The sequence below is a fragment of the Aphanomyces invadans genome (genome assembly GCF_000520115.1).
Source record: "Aphanomyces invadans strain NJM9701 unplaced genomic scaffold supercont1.2, whole genome shotgun sequence".
Taxonomy (NCBI): domain Eukaryota; phylum Oomycota; class Saprolegniomycetes; order Saprolegniales; family Verrucalvaceae; genus Aphanomyces; species Aphanomyces invadans.
The window spans coordinates 1,820,406-1,836,593 of record NW_008580147.1 but is presented as its reverse complement, the minus strand read 5'-3'; the positions used below and the strand labels follow the sequence as shown (position 1 = coordinate 1,836,593).

Sequence of the window (16,188 nt, the reverse complement as noted above, 5' to 3'; positions counted from 1 at the left end):
TAGCCACCGTGCCCTGTTCTAGTCTCTCCTATCGACGACGAGCGAGGTTGTGGCGCGTGCCTGCTGCCCTGGCGCTGTTCCAAGACAGATATCTATGTTGCAGCTACATGATTTATTCCCAAGTATGTTACAATGCTCCAACGGGGCCTTCTGCCGCCAGGAGGGCGTCGAGCCATGCATTCATGGCTTTGCTTTGACGGCGTCGGTCGATGGCGGCAGCCAGGTGCCGTTCTTTCTTTGCGCTCTGTGCAACGTGGCGCCACCGCTCCATCGCCGTCGAGACAAGATAAGCTTGACGCAGACGCCATCCTTGTGCCTTGGCTTGTCGTTTCGCTTCTGTTGTCGTCCACCACCGTCGCACGGCCAGCGCGAGACCGCCTTGCCTGCGCACAACACCAGCGTAATTGACGAGCCACTGCCGCATCCATCGCTCGACGGCTACGCTTCGCCAGTGGCTGAACAAGCGCTTCACGTGCGATTTTCGGTACAGCATGAACGCTCGTGCACTGCGCTTCTTTTCTAGCCGCGCCACGTTACCAAACTGCTTCCACCTGCAGCAGCCAGTCAGTCTTACGGCTGCATTCAACGTGGGGTGGTCGTGATGCGTACCTGTCAAACCATTCCTGTCGGCGCCGACGGGTCACACGATGCGTGACGTGTCGAAGGCGCCGCTTCAACGTTGCGAATCGCCGCAAGCGGAAAAAAGACCGCGAATACAGCGAACTAAAGTACAAATGCCGCGATCGGTACAGACGAGCCTTGAGGTAGCGAGTCCGAGTGACGTAGGCCATCCACGCCGAGAAGAGCACGCGGACCGTCCGGCCGCCAAAATGAATGGCTGCCGTGCGTTGTAACTTCAGCTTCGTCTTGCGTTCGACCACAAACGTCTTCCACCTGGTGAAGATTCGCCGATGGGCATGATCGGTGAAGAACAGTTTGACGTGATGCCAAATCGTTTGAGCATCGTGATGGTCTTGGACGTGCTCCCGAAGCCATCGCACGGCGCGCCGTTGCCGCGAGAAGTCAAGATGCAGATCGGCCATCTGCATGGCCTGCCGGTTGTGTTTTTGCTGCGTGTACGTCGCACGCCACCGCTCAAAGTACCCCCGGAGCCCCTTTCCGATCAAGTGAGACACCGCGCGCTCCGCCTGGAGGCGCTTGTGCACTTGCGACTCAAACTTGCACCGCCACGCGCGAAAGTACCATCCAACCGACGATTCGTAAAAGAGCTGCGACGCCCATACAACCTGACGCTTGTCGTGCTTTGACGTGTGCGTGTAGCGGAGCCACCGTCGAACAGCCAGCCGTTGCTGCAGCCCGATGAACACGCGATGTTGGGCATGCCGGACGCGACGTAAGGACACAAAGCGATTCCACTGTTGAAATCGTAACTTGAGCGCCGACGCTTCCCAATACGTCCACGCATGCCGCAGTCGCTCCATGACGTCGCGGTAGGACTTCCACGTGACGAAGTTGCGTCGTAAGCGCTACAGACATCGTGTCAGCACCAACTTTGACGACTGAGACGACGACTGCGATGACAACATGGACTCACCGTGGTGGCATCATGGAATCTCGCCATGCGCATTTGCAGCTGAGCGACGCAAAAGACCTGCCATCGCCTCCACACTCGTTTCTGCATCTGCATCGTGGCATGGCCTTTGGCCATGGCTACGTCCTCTTCTGTGCAAACGCGTGTTTGCAAGAACGCCATCCTATCGATCGACCATCGATGAGACGAACAAACTTCTGGCGCGGGGTTTTCCATCCTCACCACTGTGACCATGCCTGTTGCACCAACGCAGCGTTGCGGTGATGACGAGCTTGACGCTTTAGGTGTTGGGCGTAAGTGAAGTTGAGCCACCGGTCAAATCGGTGGCGCGCCGCGACAGATGCCGCGTGTTCGATGGCCATTTGATTCTTGAGCGCACGTTCTTGCTGAACGATTCCGTGAAGCAACCACGCGTCGAAGCATTTGGTCCGCAATTTCCGCACGAGGAAATCCATGGCGCACAGGGTGAGCTGCCGATGTTTTTGCAACGCTTGTGCTCGATCCCGCCACACTTGGATCGCTTTGATCGCGTAAAAGTCGTTCATCGCGCACTCGTAGGAATGCACAGCCTGGCGCGACTCGTGGACGCAGCGCAAGTGCTGCTGCCACCCTCGAAAACATCGAAACATTGTCATGGTGGCGTCTCGACGAAACGCCACTGTCAAGATATGCTTGGTCTTCTTCGCCTTCATCGTGCATGTCACCCACCTGCCGAAGCACGGCTTGCACAGACCTGGGGACACAAAACTCGTTGACTGCCGCTTGGATTCCCCCGATAGACTTACGAGTAAAATCGTGCAGACCCGCCGCGTGTTGCTGCTGAAGCTTTATTTCACGCCATTTCTTGAGTTGTTGCCAATGCCGGAATGCCCCGCCGAGAAGTCGACGTCGGCAATGCACGTAACATTCCACCGCCAGGCGTTGCTTTCGCTGACAATACACTCGATACCTTTAAATATTCGTCACGATCACCAGACGATGTGCAAAACCAACTCTGGCGAGAGGCACGGAGGTTTACGTACACGCTCCACAATCGAAAGCACATGCGAATGTAGCGCTGGCTCCACACACGCGTCGCACGTCGAAGCATCACGGTGTCATGCGTGCATCGAACCCAACGTCGCCAAGACCGCCGTAGCCCTTGTTGCATTCGGCACTTGGACACAAGTGCTGCGTCCAGAACTTGGACGTTGTGGGTCGCGACGCGCCACTCGGCCCAGCGCTTTCGCATGCATATGGCAGCGTCATGCAACGTTGCGAGCTAGTTTCGCTTGTCATAACAGATTCGCATCCAACATGCACGATATACCTCCCATTGCGCCTGCTGCATGCGGCAATCTTGCACGATGCGTTGCCAGTGCGACCACAAGAGGCGCACGTGCCGCATCCGTCGTCGTTTCGTGGCTTCTTTCAGTTTGCTCCATCGAGTGTGCACCACATACCACGCTTTCCACGCCCGGCGGCGTGCCTGAAATGCATGGTGCGAGGTCGCGGCGCCAGCACAGTGTGCTTTGCGACGTCTCGTGGCTGTGAATTGGACCCACGCGTGCATCGAGGAGCGGACAGTATTGCCGAACAACATGGTTCGAATCGCCTCGATCAGTGCGCGACTCCGCCGCTTGTCTGCTGCCACTCGATGCCATTGCGCGATACGTCGTTGCAGAGCCCGACACTTGGACTGTTGGGCCGAGTGGTGCACAACGCGCTCCTTTTCCGCGAACTGGGTCCACCGTCCAAACACGTACTTGGTCTTGGCATTCGCTTGCATGCCGAGGGCGTCCACGAGCATGCGGCGAATGTACTGACTTCGTTGCGCGGCTTGCCGCATCGCAACAAACACACAGTGTTCGACGCGACGACGGTAGATGCGCTAGAGCCATCGTGACGACAAGACACAAGCGATGGCGCGAACGTACCTCAGCTGTCGTACGCTGTAGTTTTCGAGTTGCTGCTGTGACCGCGCGGGATCGAAGTCGTGCGACGACGGTACTCGTCCGCTTGCGCTTGTAAAACGAATCGGCGACGGACAAGGCGTCCACGTTACGTTGCGTCCGTTCCGCGTGGTGCTGGAGACGACCCACCGCGTGCTTGAGGCGGCACATTTGAACGTGACGGATGGCTTGGTCAGTTGTCGCTCGAATGTATCGACCAAATGCAACCGCATCGCTCCATGCGTACACGATTTTGCGCAGCGTGCCGATGGCGTAATGCCGTCGGCTGGACAGGACAGTCCACGTGCGGCCGGCGCGGACTTGGGCGAAGTCGTGCCACAGGCGCACGGCATGGCCGAGTTGGACGTGCTCCCATTGTACGCGCCACCGTCGCTGAGCCTGTCGTTTCAAATGCGCTTGATTCCACGCGTTGAACGCCCGGGTGCATCGATGACACTCCAGTTGGTCTTGTGCCAAATCGTTCAGCTCCCTCTCGTGGCGTTGCCGTGCCATGTATTGCAACCATCGCCCAAACGTCAACGATCTCAATTTGCCCGTGAGAAGTACGCGCGCGGCGCGTCGACGTTTGTTTTCGACGGCCACGAGCTGCAGACCCACTTGAAACTCTTGCCACACGCAGCGGAGGAGTCGACGTGTACGCCACAGCAACGCTCGGCGCTCTTGTAAAGCAGTATTGAAGCGAACACGCCACGTTTCCCACAGCGCTCGCATGCAGCTTCGACTCGACGCGTGGAAGAGGAGTGCCGACGATTCCCGAATCTTCCGCTGCACCTGCACAAAACACCACCATGCTGTCAACGACCGCTCGTTCGTCTTGCATCTGAGCCATTGCACCGCGCATTGATCCTGGCGACGGCTAAACTGACGCCTTTCAGTCCACACCGTCCACCCTTCAAGGACGGTAGCTTGGAACCTTCGCGCTCGTGTTGCCGCGACTGCCATCCCAACTGCGTGGACTCGCCACTGGTGAAATCCGTACTGAAGTCGCTTCGTAGTGTGTGTGCTGTCCAACCCCACAACAAACCTCCGCCATGCATGACCAGCCTCGACGACGCCACTCCATTGTCGTAGAACCTGCCGCAGGAACCGCATGATGTGCTGCCCTCGAAACACCACGCACAAATGTCTTTGCCGTGTCTTGGGTCGGACGTACGATGCCCAAGCATCGTGGTGCCGTCTCAGCGTTGCGAGATTCCGTTGCATTTGAAGGCGGCACCGAAGCATGTTGATGTAATGCCGTCGATGGGCTGCCGCCTGCCACGTTTGAAAGTGGTCACCGAGGTGGCGCATGCGCCTGGCATGGACCCAATCCATCGCTCGCCATCTCGCAGAATTCGACGCTTCCGTTCTCCTACTCCATAAACACCGTTATTGCTTGGTAGGCACATCGAAACGAGGGATGAGCTGACTGTATCGCACCTTTTCCACCCAAAAAATGCTCTTTCCGTTGACACATTGTAGCAATGCAACACAGCAAGGCGTTGCTGGTTTCTACTTTTGACGTACTCTTGCCACTGTCGCAACGATCGCAGCCGTGCCTGGCTGGAACACCATGCGACAGCTACCTCGAGCTGGTGTCGTTCAGCAGAGAACTCTTGACTGTGCCTGCGCCACACCTGGAACGCTGCTCGAGACACCGTAGATGCTGCAAACGTGGCTGCGCGACGGAGTTGATGGTTGCGGTGGTCTCGCAGCAGGAGAAAGCGCCGCCATCCTCGCATCAACGTCTTGGCAAGTTGTCTGTTGTACCAAGCTTCTGCCATGTGACTCATTGCCCAGCATTGTCTCCGCCGAACTGTCCATGCTCGCCATCGTTTGGTGGCAGACGCTCCCGCCACTTTTCGTCGCATTTGTGCTTCATTGATCAAGCAGACATCGCTGGTCAAATGCCATTGCAAGAACGACTGCTGGAGCGTCTTCGTTCGACAATGTGCGGCGGCCAGTTGTCGATGCCGTCGCGCCTGGCGACGAATCGATACAAATAAGCACCATCTCCGCCACAGCAGACGCAGACTCTTTTGTCGACGTTGCGACGTGATGTAAAAGACCAGGACGCGCCACTTTTGACTTGTAGAGTAGGCCAACGCCCACTGGCGCCAGTGGCGGATTTGAACCCTTGCCTTGCGCTTGGATTGCACGAGTGCAGCGGCGCGCTTGACCGAGGTGCGATAGATCCAGGCCCGAAACACGTGCTCGTATATGGATTGAGCCGCAAAGGCCCTGGCCATTCTTGAACGTTGCTTTCGATGAAATGAAATGCCCCAGCAAGTCCAGGCCACCTGCAACATCATGGCACGGTGATGCGTCATTGCTCGTTCCAGTGAAGCGAGTCGGTGGGGTCTGGTAGTGTCGACGGCTGTCTTCCACATGGAAAACGCGCGATCCAGGAGCGAAAAGCGTGTCTTTACTGCATGCATTTTGTGGCGGTGAGCCTCTTGTTGCCGCAAGGCCTTTGCGACGGCCTTGCTTTGGCGATCGATTGCATCGTTCGTTGGAGGTGCGGTCGTGTCCGTCGTGGGCACGGGTGGTCGAAGAGCGTGGCTCGTTGGCGACTGGCGAATGCTCCATACAGAAGACTCATCTGAGGATGAATGGTATTGTTCGACTTTGGATTGCGGCTTCATGGACTCCATATGCCTCTTCAAAATCGAGTTGGTGGACCGTCGGGGACGAAGATGTGTGGAACTCTTATTTAGTTTGGAGTATGGAGTGGTGGCCTCACGAAGCCGCGTCGACCTCCTCGATGGCACGGACCGTCGCCACCCGTGGAATGTCCTCCTGCAAAGTTGTTGACGCCAATAGTACAGCGCAACCATCATGTGGTGGTTGCCTTCATGTCGGGCAGGTCGACCGAGGAGGAGTTGTGCAGACGTTGACGACGGCGGCCATGTACGTTGCGAAGTACTCTTGCGTGCACGCTCCATGTCTCTCAGCTCGGTGTACAGCTCCGAGTCATCGCTGTAGCTGTCGTCCATGTGGACGGCGCTGTCCCGACGGCTGCAGCAAGAGTAGAACTCTCCAAAAGATTCCGCTGCAGCCAATCACAGGGCTCGTTTTGGCGAGGGGTGCGTGGGCTTTCAACGATTCAAACATGAAATGATTCAGTTTATCTATTGTCACAGGTTCGGTACATTGATACTTTTCATTCTACGAATCAATGCATGCAGTGTATCAAATAACACAGTATTGTAGAACATCTTCGCAGTCGAACATCGCCGTCGAGTTCACACCGCACTATTCACCAAGCTCACCAACGACGCCACTTGGATGCTTCATAGCATTATCGATTCCGACCACGATGTACATTGTGTCTTACTTTGAGTTGGTGCTTCATGACAACGGAGTGTTTGTTTCGAGCCGTCGTCGTCACGCGTGCGTCAGGGCTCATGGATGCGAAGAGCACGTGTCGCTGATGATGATTCTCCACGACTCGGTACATTTTATGGCGACAGTGGACAGCTATGTCGCGGCAGGTCAGACCCACACATCACCTTCGTGAATCAGAGAGGAAGTGCATTGCATTTCGAGCTCCCCACGCGGCCGCCTTCTCGTTGAGCGGAGGTTCTCCATCTTTGGTGTGCCATGTTGACGGTTTTGATTGGCTGATTCAAATGGTGCGGACGGTTGAATAAAAATATTTCAACGTGGCATCGCGATCGAATATTATTGCGCCGATTGATTTGAGGTATTTATAGACAGGTCAACCTTGCGATAAAAATAGGTCACGTCTCCGAGACCCCATTTAAATAAGATCGCACGTCTGGCTATTGTGTGAAACAGGAACGTCGTTGTGCTGACGAAGGACGAGGCGACAAAGGCGCCGCCGAACAACGCATGACATCGCACACACAACAGAGGAGCCGCGGACAGGCAAGGACGCCACCCTATGGACAGAATACTCAGAACCAAGACAGCGACCCCACGGCCCCCCCACCACAGAGCAAACTGTCGACCAAAAGAGGATCCAGTCTTCGAACCCCCCCTAAGAGTCTGGCCGTCGTCGACGTCGGTGAGAACGGTCATCAAGAAGGCTTAACAAGAAAAAGCAGTATCCCGCGTACATTCCTCAACCACTCGAAGACTAATGCTGCATCGTCCGATCAACACTCAAAGTGGAACCCGTCGCTCAGCCACGTTCGGACGATCGTACATGACTCCCCGTTGTACGCGAGAAGACCAAACGCTTTGGCAAAACCTCGAGGGTTCTTTGCTGAAAACGATCCGCTTCTACAGCAAACGTCAAGCGCGACTTCCATTTCACGGGGACCTACCTCGTCGCCATCGCCGCCGTCCCGAATCCCCATCCCTCGACGGGCGAATCCGTCGCAATCGTCGTCCACTACGAGCAGTATCAACTCACTCGACAGTACAACTTCCACGGCGTCGTCATCAACCACCACGCCTCCTTCAAGCCTGCCGCCGCCGCTTGGTGACGACAATTCACCGCATACCCCAAAGTCTATTACGAAGCCGACTGTCGACCCACCACGCACTCCTAATTACGTTAAGCCAGAGCAAGGACTGTCGGCGCCACAAAAAGTCCGTGTCGGCCTTTCGGGCTTGCTCTTAACTTCAGAAGCATTTCGAAACTCCACGGGAATCAACAGCACCGGAAGAACAAAGCGGGACGCCAGCCCAGGTCGCACACGGGCGCAAAACTTGAGTGAGGCGCCGCTGAGTCCCACAAACAGCCGAACATCGAGCCAGGGGTCGTTGAAAGTGCGCACAGAGGCACTCGTGACCAAGTTGATTCCGACCAAGAACAGCGTGCACAGTTTGATTGGGTACATCAAGGAGCTGCAAAGTTCGGAAGCGAGTCTTCGAACTCATCTTGAAGCAATCAAGACAAAGGCACAGGAAGATCTGGCGCGGTCCCATGGTGCAGTCAACAAATTGCAGTCGAGTGTTCGGCAAATCGAAGAAGAGCGGGACCAAAAGGCATCTGAATTGGCAAGGAAGAGCCACGAAATCGACACCCTACAGGCCAAGATTGAAGCGTTGCGGGTAGCGCTCGAGAAGAACAATCCGTCGTTGGCGACCAGCCACGTCACGCCGATGCCGCCACCGTACATCCCGCCACCTCTCACACAGCAAATGTCGACGATCCACGAGGCCACTGACACACCTGACACCACGACAAGTGTCCCTGCCAAATCCTCGCACCCGGTCCAACATGAAATATTCCGAGACTGGCTTGTGGAGTTTTTCAGCCAGCATGACCCGACACGACTACCGGCGATTGACACGTTGATGCGGCGGTACCAGGGTCGAGACAAGCGCCTCATCCAAGAGCTCCATCATCGGTATGGTTTTACCGCAGTGGAGTCCTTGGCGATTCGGTTAGGGTTGCTCCATGTGATCTCGCCCCAGCCACATCCAACCTTTCTGCACAGCAAGCACGAAGCTGGAATCCACGATGTCGCAACTATTGTTACAGCCCCTGCACCCATTCCGTTCGTGATGGCGCCAGAAACCTTCCACGCCGGCCATCCGTCAACCGCCACGCCAGTCGAATCCCCATCACCGCAAACTGAGACTGTACTTGTGTCGTGCATTGGACGGCATTCCCAGCAAGACATGGAAGGCCGAGACAAGGTGGGTCTTGCAGGAAGGGTCCCTTCATCTGCCCATCAGGAACCTTATCGACCACCCCCTGTCGGGTCTCCCCCAAAGGACTACGTGCCTCACCACGTGCCCCCTCCTCGTGACCTTTCAGCTCCTCTGCATGCAGACGTGTCAAGGTCCACTACTCTCGCCTCTGAGTCGAGCGTCCCCGCCGTCAACGTGTTCCAAAAGCCAAGGTCCCCGAGACACCACAAAGCACGTCCTCCGCATGTCATGCACGATCCATTCGCACTGAGCCAGCCAAGCCAGCCCCAACCGCAGAGTCCTCCAAGCCCCATCGCTTGCCATCCATCCCCGACACCCCCATCGACAACGTCATCTCCAATGAAACCAACACCTGTGGTCGTGTCGCCGCCTACTCAACTTGAACAAGAGCCACTAACATCCCACCCGCCTTCCCCCGTCAGGGACGTCACCCTCCTTGGTCTTTTGACCGAGTTGTACACAACGCATCAACCCGACAAGCTCAAAGATGTTCGTACGATTGCATCGTCGTACTCGGGCCACGAAGTTGACCTGATCCGACTGCTCAAAGCAAAGTACGGCGCGTTGAGTGTCAAGAAGATCGAAGCCCATCTGCCCGCATTGCAGGCGATCGCGGCATCGAATCGGGCGTCCACATCTCCATCGATTCTGTGGCGCCTGGTCGTGTTGTTGTTTCGATCGGGGTTGCTGGCAGTGGTGTTATCCGTGCTTGGGCTGGGGTACTTTAGCCTCCTGTCGCACTTGGCGTGCCGCGAAGCAACCGTCGATCCGTTGTCGTCGGCGTACTGCCGGTCTTGGCACCTTTCCACCACACGACTGGTGCATGACCCAACAGTGGAAACGGCGCAGGACGTGCTCGACTTGGTCCCGCAAGCATGGTCAATCATGGCCAACTTCGGCAAGGCTTCCGCCGCAAGGAGTGCAGAGAGAACACTTGTCGCGGTTCGGGCAGTCATCAAGGAAAGCCTACAAATCAAGCCGATACCGGACTTTCGTGGCCTTGAACTCCTCGACGACTTTGCCCGGGTGCTAGAAGTGATTGTAAAGGACTCGAACGGCAGCGCCGCCCGTCGGGCACTCGCTCCAACACCCGCCGTTGATCTTTGGGCCATCTTGGACCTCGCCGACGACGAAGCGGCGAGACAAATGCATTGGATGCCGCCGTCGTCGACCTGATATAGTAATGTGGAGCGATGCATTGGAACTATTTAATGTAACAAATACAACAACTGGGAATCAAACATTCATGGAAGACAAGTCGTTCTTGAGCCGTTCTTGCTCGAGATACTGCGACAGTGCGTCAAACGCACGAGTTCCTGCCCTTAAATACTCGTTGAGGTTGCGCATCGTTTCGGCCGAAAACAATTCGGCGACAGCGTGCAACTGGCCTTCTGGAGATCCCCTTGCCTGCTTCTTCGAAGACCCACCACTGACACCCCCGCCGTCACTGTTCCGATCAAGTCGCTTTCGGCCGCGCTTCTCCCCTTTCTTCATGTGAGCGTCCATCTCGGTGGAATCGGGTTCAAAATGCGTGCCGTCTTCGCCTACGTCACCAACGAGAATGTGAGAGGCATCGCTGGAATGTCGATCACGACGTACCAGTGATAGCTTCCATGATTTCTCGGTGCACGAATCCTTTCGTCCGAAACTTGACGCACTTGGGCTTTTTCTGGATGGCAAATTCCCAACCTTCCTCCGACAACGTGATAAAGCCCGTGGCTGGGTCGACGATGGCCCCTCGGCACTTGCGCACAAAGTTCCACAGACCAAAGTCGTAGAGAATGCGGCTGTACTTGAAGTAAATCTGGTCCTTGTCCCAAGCGCACCCGTGCTCATGGCACGTTTGTGTGACGGAGTCCCAACACTTTCGTTTCTCCATGTTGGTCATATTCGTGGACTTCTTGATTGCATTAAGGTATGCATTCAGCATGATCACCTCTTCGTCGAATGTCCACAGCCCATTCTTCTCCTTCTTCTCCTTCCCCTTGGGCGACAGTGGCGTGGAGGCCATCATGATCTCTCGTATCCGTCAACGAGAGTTTGAAAATTTGAAGTCCAGTTTTTTTCTGAATTCTTGCGCCACACAAAAGTGCGTTAGATAAATAGTACCTGTCTATTTGTATGTGGAGGGCTGCCATTATTCTCCAAAATAAAAATCGAAATCCTTCTCTCACGGTAAATAGTGTTAAGACCTCATCCTAATTTTAGAAACCTACAATTGAAGTCCATTTTGACGACCTTGGCACGAGTTCGTGGTGGGATGGACGCTCCAGCGGAGCCACGGCGCCAGTCCGTCAGTGCGCCGGCGTCTGGGGTTACACTTGAGCAGAATGCTCGTTTGGTGGCGAGATCGTGGAACTTTCGAGCGAAACAGAGGCGAAAATTCAGCACGACGAACCTCGATCGACCATTGACCGAGGGATCCATGCCGTACAATTACGACTCCACGTTCACCCAAAGCGTGATCAAGTGTGCATTGCCCATGGCGTGTACTTCCCGTCGACGTACCTCAAAAACACGTCGGAGCGATGTCGCGATCTCCCCGATGAACGATGTCGATCTCACGTACGACCAATTGTTTGAGCGAGAAGTAGTCAAGATACCCCCACGTTTGGTGCGTTCCATTGATGGCATTGATCAAAGAGATTTAACAAGAGCGCCGTAGGAACTGGCGTCGCAGGCCGAGAGCTTGAACAAGCTTATCCAACGAGCGGAAGCCGCGTCGTCGTACTCGTTCTGCAAATCGTTGATCCGAACAGAAGACACGACGATTCCGGTCGTTCGTCGAGTTCGACGGCATGCAAGTCTTGCCAAGCTCTTGTCCAAGGTAAAACAATTGGTTTCATCCGTTTTTACTGCAACCATCGTTTGATCAGGAGCCCCTTGCTCCTGGAGACGAGGAACAACTCGACGCAGAGGTGGAGCCCGAAAGCGTCGACCAAGACGTCGTCGTCGACACCCAGGATCAAATGCACATGGTGGCCAAGTTTCGATGTCTGATGAATCGAGATGTGACACTTGTGCACGTTCTCCCACATGGTGGCAACCTTCCACTCAATGCACTTGTGACCGAGGCGTGGACGACGTACTCGGACGGCCGCTACAAGTACGTACCACTGCAATTAAGTTGGTGCTGAGTCTTGGCATTAGGGAATGCATGGCACAGTTGAAGAAATGCTGCGTGATGAACACGGACGCCGCCAATCGCCCGATGCTCTTTTTCAACCAGGCGGTTGTGCAGGCGCACCTGGGAAATTTCAACATGGCCATGGCGGATTTGAACGAAGCGATTAAGTTGGATCCGGACGTGCCGAGATACTACAAATTGAGGAGGTACGCGTATCCAAGGCACCGCGCGCGAGAAAGGCACACGAATGACCACGAGAACAGTGTATTTTGGCGCGTCCAGGAAAAGTACATCGAGGCGTCGAGGGATTCGAAGCGCGCTGTGAGCATCGAGCAGAACCAAGCGGGACACAAACACGCTCACCAATTGGCTCGTAAAGCGTTGAAGGCGATTACAATGGTCCACGAAAACGCCCCCCACGTCAAGGTACCTTCCCATCGTCGACATTTTATCCCATGGATGGCGTTCTTGGGCTAGACGTCAAAGGATGTATTCCAAGATGCATATGAAACTCCGCCCAGTGTACGTCCAGAAGCACTGAAACAGTTGTGAGCAAGAAGACATCGTCACTGTAGAGCCGAAGTCTGGCCCAACTCGACATTCTTATCGACCAGTCAAGTCGAATACCGTGCTTAGCCAAGCTCCAGCATGATATTTTGCATGCATTATGGCGGTAGGTGCTTTCATCAGCGCGGCTAGTTTGGTTGTTTCATGCGTGGTGGTTGAAAGGAATTTGGTCTTTGCGGGATGGCCAAACGAAACAATCGTTCACGTGAGCAAGTCCACGATCAGGTTTGATACCGTCGGTCGATAATGCTGCTGGGACGTCACCAGGCCGCTGTCTGCAGCATGTACATAGTGTTAGAAGGGACAGTGACAGTTCACACCGAGCAGCACGGCGTCAAGCAGATCCAGCAAACGTTACAACCCGGCAGCATCTTCAGTGAAGCCACCATCTCGACCAACTTGTGGGCCGACACAACCCTGGAAGCCATGACGGTTCGAGTTTTGCGACGCGTTTGGATGAATAAGATTGTGTAAGCAGGCCTGCCGTGTCCTCATGCTGGAGCACGTTGTGTTTAAGCACACGATGAAGAAAGTCATGATGGAAGGCGCATCGGCGAGGGCGGCGTTTTTCACGTCGACGGGCATCTTTGGCGAGTGGTCCGAAGAACAGCGCAACACCCTCGGTGTCCTGTCGGAGAATTTCAACTTCAACGCGGGGGATGTCATCGTCACAGAAGGTGCTGTGGGGACCACGTGTATTCAATCACACCACATGTCTGACACGTATCGATGGACGACGGCATGTAGGCGCAGTCGCCATGCATTTGTACTTTGTCCAGTCCGGGTTGTGTGGGGCGGTTCGCCTCCTCGGTGCCGAGCAAACTCGAATTCAAGTTGCGATGCTATCCAGCGGCGACGTGTTTGGCGAGGTGCTGCCAGTCTACTCGGGAATCACGTTCCTTGACGCTGGTAATCTACAGGCTGCGGTATTGGACCCGATCCACGGATCCTTTCCATTCACCATTGTGGCCAACACGATTTGCAAGATCATTCGCGTTGAAAAGAACTACCTGAACAAGAAGAACGGGTTTGAACTCCTGCGCCTTGGCAGCGTCACCAAGACGATCTTGTCCAAGATTCAGCAATTCTCCGTTCGGTGTCCGCAGGATAAACTGGTGTGTGACCATCCACCGTTCTCTTTGTCTGGCATGACGGTGGCACGACAGCTGGTTCAAATGATTCGCGACAGTTGCTCGTGGAAACTTGAACGGAAGAAGGTCCTCAGCGCATTTGCCAAGGATATGTCGAAAGCCAGCGGCAAGCTACCTCGCGTCCAAAGCGAGCCACAGCTTTCCAAATATGAACTGCCAAACTCTTAACTTAACGGCGTGTCAGTCTTCAACTATCTGCATGATAACCATTCCGTGGACGAGAACTGTCGGGATGGAGGGGGGAGTGCATGTCAGGGACGCCATGCTTTGGAACAAGTGAAACGGCGCCCCGTCATTCGCGCTGCCCGTCGCTGCCACGATGCCCTGAACTACTCAAAACAGGGCCACGGGCGCTCGCTCTCCACTTCGTCAACTTGAACTCGTCATGGGGTGGGAATCCTTTAGACTTCAAGAAATTTTACGTCGTCGAGAATTCGCGCTTTGTTCGAACCATCGACTACTCGGCCAACGAGCCACGCAGGTTGGCCGTCTAGCACTTCCAATTCACGCATATACGCCTGGTTGATCAAACATGAGGTGGCCATTGCGCATTCTTCAGACGATTTTTAGTACCTCGGCATTTTCAGCTGGCAACGTCACGAGCAGTCCCCCTGACGTTTCGGACGAGTACCCTTGCGGCAGCCTCCAATTGTTATTGAAAGCTGCATTGATCTCGAGCATGTCTTTGATGATGGGCAGTGTGTGCAGCTTAAAATCCACAGCCATCTTCTGTGACTTGGCCAAATTCGAAGCATGGCCGAGGATGCCAAAACCAGTCACGTCTGTCGCCGACGTCGCTCCATACTGGTGCAGAACACATGAAACCATACAAAATTAGACTTGGGGATGGATGACGGTCGACCCACCTTGTGCATCAATTTTGCCGCGGTGATGTTCAATCGCTCCATGGACTCGGATGCTTTGGCAAACGCTATGTCGGCCGCTTCCTTGGTCAAGAAGTGCTGCACCTTTTGCCACCGATGCGGCTGGTCCTTCATTTGCAATGCATTGACGGCGAGTTGGGTTCTAAACACGACGTGATTTTTCATTGAAATTTAGACAATTACGTACCCGAGGGGTTTGGTCAAGACGAGAACTTCGCCTGCCTTGGCGTTTTCAGGACGAATGATTTGGGATTCTAATTCACCGCGTGAGACAAATTCCCCAACTAACTTGTCGCTATACCATGGCGAACGCTCATGGCAACGCCACCCACGATGGGCCACGGGTTCATCACAGTCTGCCCTCCAGTCACATTAGTTCCTGCTTCCCGCGCCAAATCGTTGAAGCCATGGATCAGCTGTGTTGTCACAACATCGCGCTCGATGTCCGTCATGAGGCGCGAAACTCCAAGGATCATGAGCATCGTGTCCACCTCGGTGACGCCCATGGCGTACAGATCGGACAGGACGTTGGCGCACGCAATGCGTCCCTACGTACGGCGGATCGAGTGAGACGACGAGGGGAATCGAGGATACGATGGAAACACTGTACTTGAACATAAGGATCTTGTACCAAGGGGTAAAAGAAGTCGGTGGTCGACACCTGGTACATGTCCTTCATTAACGGGTTCTTGATCTTGACCAGACTCGAGTCCATTCCTGGAGTCTACGTGACCGTAAGTCAACTAAAAATTAGTGAGGTGTGTACCTCGTTGGGTTTGAGGTCGTTAGCTATCCCAGATATGTAAGTGAGTAGTTTTTCCTGGGGCAGCTTGCAGCCTCATCCTTTCAGTTCGCTGAAAGACGTGAGGCGAAAGTCTTCGCGAAGTCCATGCTCAACCGGCGAAAACGGTGCACGCTTCTTCTTCGTATTCAATGACGGATCCGTCAATTCACGGCGGATTATCGCGTCCACCGCATCCTTCGCGGCGGCGTCGCTTAGTGGCATGACTGCCGCCGAGCAAGTCACAATGTGAGGAAGGACGTCGGACAATCCAGCGCTCTAACTGGTTTATTAATTGCACATTATTGTCCAATCATTACTATCTTCACATGTGACCACGTTTTGGCTCGAACCGTCGCGTTGGTCGGCAGAACCCTGCGTCGAAGCATTTTGTTGGCAGCTCCTTTCAACGCGCGTGCAAATGGCCATTTACTCATAGACAAATGCACGATCGTACCGGTGTGTGAACCATACGACTTGAATCCATCCGAGTCATGAATCCAAGAATCACCACAAGATGGAGACTCTTGCACACGATCGACCGTTCACAGAATTCACTCCCCA

The 16,188-nt window shown here is 54.8% G+C and overlaps 6 protein-coding genes across 6 annotated transcripts; 2 read left to right on the top strand and 4 right to left on the bottom strand.

The window, feature by feature from the left end:
• Window positions 1-97: 97 nt before the first annotated feature.
• On the bottom strand, window positions 98-5,786 carry H310_01425 (hypothetical protein). Its single transcript, XM_008864526.1, has 9 exons — window positions 4,924-5,786; window positions 3,469-4,855; window positions 2,862-3,422; window positions 2,575-2,813; window positions 2,338-2,501; window positions 1,775-2,285; window positions 1,556-1,715; window positions 610-1,487; window positions 98-551 (listed from the first exon to the last, which is right to left on the bottom strand). The coding sequence occupies exons 1-9, from the start codon at window positions 5,730-5,732 to the stop codon at window positions 128-130; spliced, it is 5,133 nt and encodes a 1,710-aa protein (XP_008862748.1). The 5' UTR covers window positions 5,733-5,786; the 3' UTR covers window positions 98-127.
• An 817-nt stretch (window positions 5,787-6,603) lies between these two features.
• On the top strand, window positions 6,604-7,153 carry H310_01424 (hypothetical protein). Its single transcript, XM_008864525.1, has one exon. It carries the CDS (start codon window positions 6,662-6,664, stop codon window positions 7,001-7,003), a length of 342 nt encoding a protein of 113 aa, XP_008862747.1. The 5' UTR covers window positions 6,604-6,661; the 3' UTR covers window positions 7,004-7,153.
• Window positions 7,154-9,581: 2,428 nt separating this feature from the next.
• Window positions 9,582-10,313, bottom strand: H310_01423 (hypothetical protein; the record flags this gene model as incomplete). Its single annotated transcript, XM_008864524.1, has 1 exon — window positions 9,582-10,313. One exon carries the CDS (start codon window positions 10,311-10,313, stop codon window positions 9,582-9,584), a length of 732 nt encoding a protein of 243 aa, XP_008862746.1.
• Window positions 10,314-10,350: 37 nt separating this feature from the next.
• H310_01422 (hypothetical protein) lies at window positions 10,351-11,128 on the bottom strand (the record flags this gene model as incomplete). Its single annotated transcript, XM_008864523.1, has 2 exons — window positions 10,351-10,658; window positions 10,714-11,128. The coding sequence occupies 2 exons, from the start codon at window positions 11,126-11,128 to the stop codon at window positions 10,351-10,353; spliced, it is 723 nt and encodes a 240-aa protein (XP_008862745.1).
• A 198-nt stretch (window positions 11,129-11,326) lies between these two features.
• Window positions 11,327-14,151, top strand: H310_01421 (hypothetical protein). The gene is made up of 13 exons (XM_008864522.1): window positions 11,327-11,728; window positions 11,780-11,941; window positions 11,991-12,220; window positions 12,265-12,447; window positions 12,505-12,667; window positions 12,719-12,763; window positions 12,817-12,914; window positions 12,971-13,033; window positions 13,090-13,240; window positions 13,287-13,485; window positions 13,556-13,677; window positions 13,729-13,923; window positions 13,975-14,151. The coding sequence occupies exons 1-13, from the start codon at window positions 11,375-11,377 to the stop codon at window positions 14,125-14,127; spliced, it is 2,118 nt and encodes a 705-aa protein (XP_008862744.1). The 5' UTR covers window positions 11,327-11,374; the 3' UTR covers window positions 14,128-14,151.
• H310_01420 (selenide, water dikinase) lies at window positions 14,099-15,864 on the bottom strand. Its single transcript, XM_008864521.1, has 7 exons — window positions 15,610-15,864; window positions 15,454-15,567; window positions 15,145-15,391; window positions 15,031-15,097; window positions 14,826-14,985; window positions 14,533-14,763; window positions 14,099-14,477 (listed from the first exon to the last, which is right to left on the bottom strand). Exons 2-7 carry the CDS (start codon window positions 15,556-15,558, stop codon window positions 14,361-14,363), a joined length of 927 nt encoding a protein of 308 aa, XP_008862743.1. The 5' UTR covers window positions 15,559-15,567; window positions 15,610-15,864; the 3' UTR covers window positions 14,099-14,360.
• Window positions 15,865-16,188: the final 324 nt, after the last annotated feature.

Coding starts and splice junctions, on each gene's coding strand:
- H310_01425 (XM_008864526.1), bottom strand. CDS start 5,732: ATGGCCAGGGCCTTTGCGGCTCAATCCATATACGAGCACGTGTTTCGG. Junction 4,856..4,923: donor GCATTTTTTGGGTGGAAAAG/GTGCGATACAGT, acceptor TTTATGGAGTAG/GAGAACGGAAGCGTCGAATT. Junction 3,423..3,468: donor TACAGCGTACGACAGCTGAG/GTACGTTCGCGC, acceptor CGATGGCTCTAG/CGCATCTACCGTCGTCGCGT.
- H310_01424 (XM_008864525.1), top strand. CDS start 6,662: ATGCATGCAGTGTATCAAATAACACAGTATTGTAGAACATCTTCGCAG.
- H310_01421 (XM_008864522.1), top strand. CDS start 11,375: ATGGACGCTCCAGCGGAGCCACGGCGCCAGTCCGTCAGTGCGCCGGCG. Junction 13,034..13,089: donor GTGAGCAAGTCCACGATCAG/GTTTGATACCGT, acceptor CGCTGTCTGCAG/CATGTACATAGTGTTAGAAG. Junction 13,924..13,974: donor GGTGTCCGCAGGATAAACTG/GTGTGTGACCAT, acceptor GTGGCACGACAG/CTGGTTCAAATGATTCGCGA.
- H310_01420 (XM_008864521.1), bottom strand. CDS start 15,558: ATGGACTCGAGTCTGGTCAAGATCAAGAACCCGTTAATGAAGGACATG. Junction 14,986..15,030: donor GTCTTGACCAAACCCCTCGG/GTACGTAATTGT, acceptor CGTCGTGTTTAG/AACCCAACTCGCCGTCAATG. Junction 14,478..14,532: donor TGCCAGCTGAAAATGCCGAG/GTACTAAAAATC, acceptor TTGATCAACCAG/GCGTATATGCGTGAATTGGA.